Source organism: Anabrus simplex, chromosome 5, assembly GCF_040414725.1.
Source record: "Anabrus simplex isolate iqAnaSimp1 chromosome 5, ASM4041472v1, whole genome shotgun sequence".
Taxonomy (NCBI): Eukaryota; Metazoa; Arthropoda; class Insecta; order Orthoptera; family Tettigoniidae; genus Anabrus; species Anabrus simplex.
This window is the reverse complement of record NC_090269.1, coordinates 29,722,925-29,733,025: the sequence shown is the minus strand read 5'-3', so window position 1 is coordinate 29,733,025 and position 10,101 is coordinate 29,722,925. Positions and strand designations below refer to the sequence as shown.

The 10,101-nt window shown below is 38.4% G+C and overlaps 1 protein-coding gene across 1 annotated transcript in view; it reads left to right on the top strand.

Annotated features, from left to right (window-relative positions):
• Nucleotides 1–6,558: 6,558 nt before the first annotated feature.
• Nucleotides 6,559–10,101, top strand: part of casp (Fas associated factor casp) — a 267,208-nt gene continuing 263,665 nt past the window's right edge. The window contains exons 1-3 of the mRNA XM_067146824.2: nucleotides 6,559–7,034; nucleotides 7,178–7,246; nucleotides 7,459–7,768. Coding sequence (XP_067002925.1) covers nucleotides 6,996–7,034; nucleotides 7,178–7,246; nucleotides 7,459–7,768 — 418 coding nt within the window. The 5' untranslated portion in view covers nucleotides 6,559–6,995. The remainder of the gene's footprint in view (nucleotides 7,035–7,177; nucleotides 7,247–7,458; nucleotides 7,769–10,101) is intronic.

Sequence of the window (10,101 nt, the reverse complement as noted above, 5' to 3'; positions counted from 1 at the left end):
TATTTTATTTCACAGGTTTCCTTTTTGTTGATACTGAAGATTATTGTTATCGGTACAGGGGTTTGTAAATATTTAACAAATTGTTCTCCAGTCTGCTGAGAGACGGGCAATTTTTCTCTCGCGATATGTAATCGTACTTAAGTTGTAGACCGCTGTCATTTGAACATGTATTCGTATTTTCAATAAAGCTAAAATGTAGAGCCTAGGTTTCAATTACGTGTGTCTGTTCCGAATGTTCAAACACATCAGTTACAAACATGACCCTTATATTAAAATGAGCGACATTATTACGTTTAAGTACCGCTAGGCCTATATACTGGTTTTTTTTCTGTTTTCGGGGTCTGAATTTCAAATAGGACGTATGTATGTATATTTTTGTTAGTAGTGTATTTTTCAGTCTTCTTATTCAGTCTGCTAAAGGTTTTCTTATTTTTAAATTTTATTTTATGTGCCGCACATACACGCTATCAAAAGGATTTGTGTAGATTTTTCAGTACAATGCAAAATGTGTTCAGTTTTTATACACAAGTATTTTTTAATTTTACCAAGGTCTTGATATTATGTATATTTATTGCGTGTGTACATGGTAGTCTGTGTAGGCTGGCATTAATTTACCAGGGCAGGTGTTTTCATATGTGCGAAATGTAAGTTAATGCATGAATTCCATACTACGGTCTCCTCGGCGAGCTGTGGAGTGCCCGCAAGATGGCGATACGCGCATGGACATATCCTCCCCAGTTACACACTTCTGCGCAGCTAGCGGTGTGGGGCCTTGATTGCGACATGGAGTTGTTGGTGTTTATGTAGACGTTATGTTTACATTTATCAGGTGCAGGCCTTGGTGTGTTTTCAGGTGATTGAGTATTTTGGTTCTAGATAATTTTTCTGTGCGGTATTATTAAAACTGATGGATTATAAATTGTGAGTAAGAGTTCGTCACAAAGCTGCCGATGTTTGTGTAGTTTAGTTTCAACAAATAGTGTATACGGTTTTGGACAAACTGAAACTACGCCATGAACTATCGTCCATCTATTTAGCACAAGAAAGCAAAGCAAAGTCACCTACGTACAGGCCATGAAAGCCCTTGTAGGAGTGGAAGGTAAAGGCATCCACCATTGTTAACCTCGGCACATGATGGGGTAGAGTGGTTAGCTCTACGCCTGGCCACCTTTTCCCCTAGAAATTAACCTGGTACTCATTTTTGGTGTAGGCTGAGTGAGCCTCAGGGCCATATGCACGTCCGGAAGTGGAAATCTCGTTTCTTAAAGTTTACTACTTCCTGACGGGGATTCGAACCCACGTCCTTCCGGGCGAACCGAGCACGCCTTTACCGCCTCGGCCAGACAGCCCCTATTTAGCACAAGAATTCAGATCATTGTCGGGTCCTGTTAGTTTAGGAGAGTTTATAATAACCAACAACCTGGAGAGGACGTTCACTGAACTGAGTGCTTGAAACTGCTGAAGTTTAATTTTACAATCCCTATGACGTCTGTCGAAGCAGAAAGATGTTTTTCTACTTTGAATAAAATAAAAACTTCCTTAAGGAACTCTATGACCCAGGAAAGATTTCGGCCTTGGCGATGCTTTCTATAGAAAGAGATCTGCCGATGGAAATCGCGGACTTCAATCAACGGGTGACTGACAAGTTTGCATCAATGAAAAACAGGAGGGCGAATTTTCAATTCAAGTGAGATAAGAATAACTGTAGTTATATTCTTATTTCCTGTGTTTTAATTGCTGGATATGTATTTCAATTTTAATATGAATGCAGTTCATTACATACGGATACTAGGGATTCTTGTTATTTCTATTAGATTCTCATTTAAAATTGCAACATTGAACATGTTGGTGCAACACCCAGCCTCAGATACGACCAGCCGCCACTGCTTTTAACCTCTGTTTAACTCCATTATTTTATTTCATGTTAAAGGTATCAGACTGTTGAGCATTTAAGACAGTGAATAGTGTTTAATTTTGTTAAACGTAGATTGTGCCTTTGACAGGCATGGAAAGTGTCAATTTTCGGAAATAGTTTCCAAAGTGTTAATTGATAGAGCAAAGATGCTCTTGCTTTCGGTGTAAAAGAAATTGGGAGATACGTCTCCTTGACTATTTAAAAGGAGCAGCAGTACTCAGGTAAAAATTTTAATTGGGAGCTACCAGCTGAGCTCGCTAAATTTTTATCTAGTTATTCTAGGTTGTATTTGTAGCTCAAGTGCTAAATTTGTACCAGGCTTTGTCATTTTATTTAAAAAGAAAAAAGGGGAAATGTTAAGAAAAGGAATAAAAACTGCCAATTTAATGTTTTAATTCAATCTTTCGATTTTTGTGCATCCACCCATTCATGCCCACACTTTCTTTCACGTCTGCACTCCATAATATCTTCGTAACAATTATTTTTATTGTTTTATTTTTATTGTTACCGTGTTTTCGTGGATCACAGAGGTGAAAGAATGTGCGGGCTGGAATGGGTCTATCTGCGAGAGTCAAAGATTAATTTAAAACTTTTAAATAAAGGTTATATTTCTTGTCAGATATCAAATTTTATCAAACAACAAGGTTTCAGGTACAGGTGGTTAAGTACAAAATAGAAAATAAAACAGGAAAACCTGGAAAAGACTAGTTATCGTTTGAGCTTCAAGCCCATAATTTACCAAGGTCCCAATGTCGTAACTGTTGCGTTAGACAGATAGACGAAGAGACGAATCTCCCAATTGTTTTACAGGAAATTTTACATTACAATTATCAAGAACACAACTGCTCCAGAGGTTACAAGATATGGCCTTCCAAAGGCACCATTTAATATCACACAAATATATTTACATTTGAAGGAAAGAGCCTCAATGCTCTACAATTTCTGCCAAGGAGACGGCGCTCCCAAACCCTTATAGCCTACTCAAGGTAACCATGCTTTTTCTAGAGGGTCTTTGCTCAATAAACGTACACTGTCAGGCCTCCCTAGGCACAACCTACAATTTACAACACATTCTACTGTCCCTTATGGAAATGAACAGGTTTAATTACTGGCCCCAAAACAAAATGTATGGAGTCGGACACTTGCGCTCCTTGAGAATTAGAGGTTAAATCCCTACTTGGGCTTGTGGCCCGACGATGCAGAGGCTAATCCTACACTACTGAGGTGACTATATGGACACGCTAGTTTACAAGTTACAAGCAGAAACGGTTACAAAATCATAGTCACCTCAAAATTAATTGAAAGGGGAATCGAGAGGGTAACGCACTTTCTATCCCCAGATTAAAGTTTAAGTACTCAACTTACTTGAACTTTTACATTAGAAGGAAAAAGTTTACATTTTAGGAAAATTGACAGTTGCATAGTTATAGATTGGAATTTTCCCCTCGGGTCAGCTTGCGGAGATAACTACTTTGATGGAAATACTGTTGGCCATTGCCTTAGCTGATGTTCTGATCGGCCGAAGAATGAGGCCCCATCTCCTGTCTTAACACACACACAGTAAGATGCCGATCAGAAAGACAAGTTAACTCGAAAAGGCGTCACTTTTTATACTCGAGAGGAGGGTTCGAGAAGGCTCTGGACTAAAGCCGCACACACCCTCTGATTTTTATTGGCGGATAAAATAGGTACAAGAAGCGTATGATTGGCTGAAAAATAAATACATGAAATTTATGATTGTTAGAATCACACGTTGGCGGGATAAATAAGAAGTGTTGCAAACCTTGAAATATCAAAGACTAAGAAAGTCCGTTCTGATCGGAAAACCCATAAACACATAATTTCTTTCAATTACTAGTTGACCCACTTTGCATCAGAGTGCATGGCATCTGTTTTTAACAGAGACATCTATGGGGAAAAGTCCAAAACTTCTAGAAATATTTGCGGGAAACATCCAAAAACAAAAGAAATCCAGTCAGTTTAGGCAACCTGAAAATGTCACATTAATCTATCCCTTTTATAGTGACATCTGTTGTACAATGTCCCAACTTCCTGCACTAGCTGTTTCATGTTTCGTATGATAGATAACGTTCTTCATAGCGCTTCCTTTAAATGCGCGGGGTTGAGGTGTACCTCCCGACAGAATAATAATAATAATAATAATAATAATAATAATAATAATAATAATAATAATAATAATAATAATAATAATAATAATAACAACATTTAGGAATGTTCGGCTTGTGCCGGTAACATAGAACCATAATGGGCCGACTCGGCCTAAGCAAGGAGCCCCCGTATTGTTGATTATGTACCGATATCTACAAATATTTACAACAGATTATTATTATTATTATTATTATTATTATTATTATTATTATTATTATTATTATTCCCCACTCCATGAGGAGGGGGACAACGCCAAGAAACACACTTCGGGAGGAAGTTATCTCTGTCTCCTAGATAATTATGAGTCTTTAATAGTAAATCTGAGCCACTTACCGGTGTATTGAAACTCCTGTTCCTTCGTTCTTATTTCTTCGTGAATAGGAAAAACCACACCCAAACACTCTGCAGGTATTCACTATTCTACCACATAGTAGTGTGCTGAAAATAAAAGTGAAATGTGCATAAAAAACAACGTACCTAAACTGCACGTACGGTAACACGGTTACATATATGTTTACGATGTGTATATAGTGATGTAAGATGGCGACGGCAAGTTTGCGGCTTCATTAGCACCAATGCTTCGAGATACAGCGCTGCCTGTATATTTTTTATTACATGTCTGTGATCAGGTGTTATGCCATTTTATTTCTATAGTACGTGCTTCATTTCTTACGTATTTGTGAGTAACAAATAGGCGTATATTGGATACGCTCTTTCGTTATTTACTAAAACAGTGCTGTTAATGGCTCACGCCATACAAAATTTAAAAGCTAGCATAGTAAGAGATACGCCGTTCTGTTAGTGAAATACAGCATTCTTTGCGCATTGCAATTATACCATAATCTCAAAATGTCAAAAATGGTAGATACCCCCTTATATTCATAAGCATGCGAATTATTCTCTGAAGTGCGGCTCCATGGCTAAATGGTTAGCGTGCTGGTCATTGGCACAGGGGTCCCGAGTTCGATTCCCGGCAGGGTCGGGAATTTTAACCATAATTTGTGAATTTTGCTAGCACGGGGACTGTGTGTATATGTCGTCTTCTTCATCATCTCATCCTCATCACGACACGCAGGTCGCTTACGGATGTCAATTCAAAAGACCTGCACCTGGCAAGCCGAACTTGTTCTTGGACACTCCCGGCACTGAAAGCCATACGCCATTTCATTTCATTCTCACGATGGCTTAGTGGACCTCGAACCTGGCTTCTTATCCAGGTAATTTTTTAACATTGTGCAAAATCGAACCCAGGTCTTAAGTGTGAGGGACGAACTTGCTATCCCCTGTGGACTGGCGATTAAGTAGCAGTATTACAGCATTTAGTATTTTCTTCTTCTTCTTCACCTTTTGAATTAACCTACTTGGGATCACGCTTGTTCAACCGTTGTGCTTTGAAATTTGCTCAGCATTGATGCCCTCCTATCATATAGGGTACGGTATCCCCTACCATTCGTAAGAGTTGACTGACGGGGGCCCGGTCATTTTAACTTGGGAGCGTGGGTTGATGACCATGGGGCCCTTAGTTGAGTCCTAGCATTGCTTCCACTTACTTGTCCTAGGATCCTCACTTTCATATAACCTTTCCCACCTCCCTTGGTCAACTCTTGTTCTCTTCTGATCCCAACGGTACGGTATTAAAGTATTTGATGGATAGGCAGTCTTTCATTTTCATCTCTTTCGTAGCCATTGTCTTCCTTTGGCCGATAGCTTAATTTTTCGAAACGTCGGATCCCGCCCTTTTTCCACTCTGATTAGTCACCACAACAAATCACCACTGTTAATAGAGGATGATTGCCTACTTGTACTTCCTCTTTCTGCAGTTACCACCTCTAGTGTGTGGGATCTTCTCAATGTGTAGCAGCTTTCTTCCATCTGGGCAGGAGGTACCGGTACCATTCTGCCACACATGTTTTTACTAAAAACCATGGATATTCTTCAGGGCCTTTCCCACAGTAAGTAAGTCAGCCTCAGTTCTGGCATGTCCTTCTGTATTTCCGTCAGCCTGCCCTTGTCCCGCTTGATGGTTAACCAGCGTTTGGAGGCGATCTTGCAACGTGGCGACAGAAAGCTACCTTTTTTTTTTCTGGGATAATTGGGGATCCACTCAATCTGGGAGCAGGCCTACAGTTCGTGATAATTTTGACCTGTCCGGTATTCACCATCTTCCAGTTCCAGGCCTAGGATAATGCAGAGTATTCAATATTTTTTTAAAGTATTGTATTTTACTGGTCCATTTTCTGCTATTAACGTATAAATCCACAAATCCACGTAATCGAGGGGCTAATTTGGCTTACTTATTCCAGTCATTCGAGTGCTTATGTCTTCGGGTTCCTTTTCCTTGAGGTAGAGAAATGTGCTTTTCTATAGTTGGTGAAGGTGTTACTTACAATGACCTCTCAAGACAGCTTAGCCAACTGTTGCAATAATGACTTTGTATTTGAATAAATGTTTCCCTCATTTGATCCCGTTGTGTGATGAGAAGGAAAATACATATTTGTATATTCTTGCCATCTGTGGAATGTTTTTTAACTAATTTCTGGTTTATCTCTATATGTCAGAGAATAGCAGTTCAATTTTAATTTCAAGTCATCCGTATCATTGGAGTGATGGTTCTTCGATGTGTTGTATGTATTTCGATTTACGAAGTTATAAGAATTTTTTCACTTAAGGAGCCCGTCGGTACGATGCAAGTTTTATCATGCAGGCTAGGTAATGTAAGAAACCAAATGTGAATCTTCAGTATGTCAACATCAATTGATTTTGTAACTGCATGATAGCGCAACTTGTCACAGAGTACGGAGAACAGTTGAAATCCTTTGTGTTACAACGGTAGAAACATTATTGGTTTGCTAATATACTGTAGGTGACATTTTATGGACAGATAATTTGTTTATTGAAGAGAAGTGACAAAATGTCTGTGAATAAAGAAGAGGTTCTCGCTGACTTCCAGGTGAGTAGGGCCTACAATTGATTTTCGTTGGGGTTATTTCTTTGCAGTATTGCACTTTTGTAAACACGCACTTCATGTTGTGTTTTCTTGGTTATGGTTGAACTTTAGTTCCATATTAAGTATGTTTTATGTTATTTTATTAGGCATGTACTGGAATTGAGGATGTTGGTGAAGCAATTCTTCATTTGGAAGCAACTGATTGGGACCTGTTGGTGAGTTAAGATCTTCATAAAATAACAAGTTCATTTTTCACTGACAATTATGTGTTACTATGCTAATATCAGTTCTGAAATAAGGTGTAGGGACCTACTTAAAAGAAAGAGTATTTTGTGTATTGTCAATTACCCTTCATTAGCACAACTGAAATAGGGGAAAATATTGTATGAAGAAAATCCAAAACTTACTATGTTCTCTTGATTTTCAGATGGCAATTAATCGTGTAATGCCTCAAGAAACTCAAACATTACCATCAGAAATGGATTCAGATATTGAGATGATAGAGGAGATCAAGCAGGTGCCATCCAATCCAATGCAGTCAAGTCCTGACATTACTGTTGTTTCATGTGTTGGAGGTGGAAGTTATCCAGTGCCATTTCAGTTGCCTGTTAGCATTAGTGCAGATGTTATTCCACTGCCATCTACTTCTCAGGGCCGTGAAGCTAGAATTCTTCAGTTTCATGTTCACTTCCGAGATAGGATAATAGAGCTGGAGATACCAGATACAGGGACAGTTGGTTAGTATTGAATTCCATACTTTGTTGACTTTGAGTTATGTGAATTTATTTTCATCAATATTTGAAGTTTCATATGTTGTGGTTCTTTTTCTTGCCACTTCGTGAAAGCTTTGCATGTATAGTCAAATAATAATATTTAGTAATGCGTGCTAAGTTGTTTTTGTTTGTTAATACAGATTTAAATGATTATAGAAGTGTTCCATACTGTTGGGTGCAGATACATTGTATATCAGTTTTGCATCATTTCTTTGTCATTCCGTAAGGCCTGGAGACAATGAGTGGTGTGAACACAGTAAAAGTATTCAATATCAGAAGACCTAATTATGAATATCGTATACTCTATCCTATATTCATGTGTCTGATCTCAGCACAATACGACATTAATTACATGGACTTTTTTTTTTTCCATTTTTCTTTCTTTCATTGTGGTCCATGTTCTCTCTTCCTCACGGTACCTTGGTTTACAAGAACTCTAGGAAGTTCATTCGTTGCTTTTAATAGCCTTTGCCTTTTGTTACTGGATACTGTTTCAGATTTCATATAATAATAATAATAATAATAATAATCATTTAGATTTTTTAACATTTAGATTGAAACTTTCATGGCCAGTATTAATAGACTTTGCAAAACATAGAGAATTTCTCCTTGTTTTCTTGATGTGGCAAAAGCCCAAAAGCTTCATTGTCATGTCTAATAATAAACATCATCAACATTCAAGGAATTGTTTAAAGAAGGAAGCATGTATGGAATGAGGCAAGATATCAATAGCTTATTTGGAAGCTATGATCATGTGGTAGTATGGAGGTGTTTTAAGTGGATTAACAGATTAGATTGAATTGTTGATATATATATATGTGTGTGTGTGTGTGTGTGTGTGTGTGTGTGTTTGCAAGTTTCTTCCTCTTGTCAACATTCCAGTAGTGGTGCATTTCATGGAGGTTGCCTCCTTAACAGTTGATAATTGGTTTTGATATTTATACATGTTTACATGAACAATGGTGATGAATATTTTTATACTTTGAACTGATGTAGATTGGAGGCTCTGCATAGAGAAAAAGAATGAAGCCAATTACCAGTAAATAATACACCTTGAGAAGATTTTAGAAATAACCTTGAAAGGTTAGGTCAAATGACAGGGAAACTTATATGAACTGTAACAATCTTAGAAACAAAGGTAAATGAGAAATGAATATCATTTTGGGTAACTGAGGTGAACTTATTGTAGTTCCTAAGGAAACACTGGAGAGATGGAAAGAATCTTTTCAGTGTAAAAGGATAGCTTTCTGTTGAAAGCAATACAGTTCATGGGGATGATGGCAGTAAAATTATTATTTCATAAAGCAGCAGGGTTCGATGAAATTAGGCGTAGGAAGGCTGGGATAAAAAGGCTTCATAGAGAAGTGAGATTAGCATGGAATGTTAGTAAGGTACCTTCTGATTGGAGGAAAGCAGTAATTGTACCTATGCAAGGGAACAAAAGATTGCAGCATCTATTGGAGTGTTTCATTGCTCAGTATAGGCTACCGGGTAAGATGTTCGGAGGCATTTTAGAAAGGAGGGTGTGATCAATGGTAAGGAGTAAATTGTTTGAAAACCACTGCAGTTTTAGAGTGTAAATGGGCTGTATGGACAAGATTGTCAGTATGCTTCAACTAACCTGACTGAAAGAATGCTGCAAAAGGAGTAGATGTTTCATGGGTATATGACAGTACCAAGGGAAAAGACGTTGGCGTAGAGGGATAATAGGGCCAGGGGTTGCTTATTATGGGCAATTATGTTGAAAATCAAGCTGCATAAGAATATATGGTCGAGTGAGTTCTGAGTCTAAAGTACCGTGTTTTTACATTTTTTTATATAGGCAGCAGCACCACTCAGAGCATGGCATGGCTGGCGCAGTGACACTTGGTCACTAGCTGGTATAACGCTGCTTTTCCTCCCCAGTACATCGTGGCAATTCACATTTATATAAAGCTATTTCTAGTGGAACTATTAAAACCAAACCTACCTGGTACTACATGTGATGTTCAAAATATTGTCCCTCAGTTGTCAAACACGCATCGTACCTTGTAAACAGGTTTCCAGACACACTTGCGAATCTCAGCCCATGTAATGTTCAAAATAACTTGACCCCTTGTGGTGGGTGTGGGACGCAGACGAAGAATACACCCATGGTATCCCCTGCCTGTCATAAGAGGCGACTTAAAGGGGCAACCAAGGGATCATGAAATTAGAACCATGAGAATACTTGTGATTAGTACCATTTCATGCTGAGCATCATGGGTCAACGTTACTTGCGACTAGTACCACCTGGGAGGAAAACCATGGGTCTACAT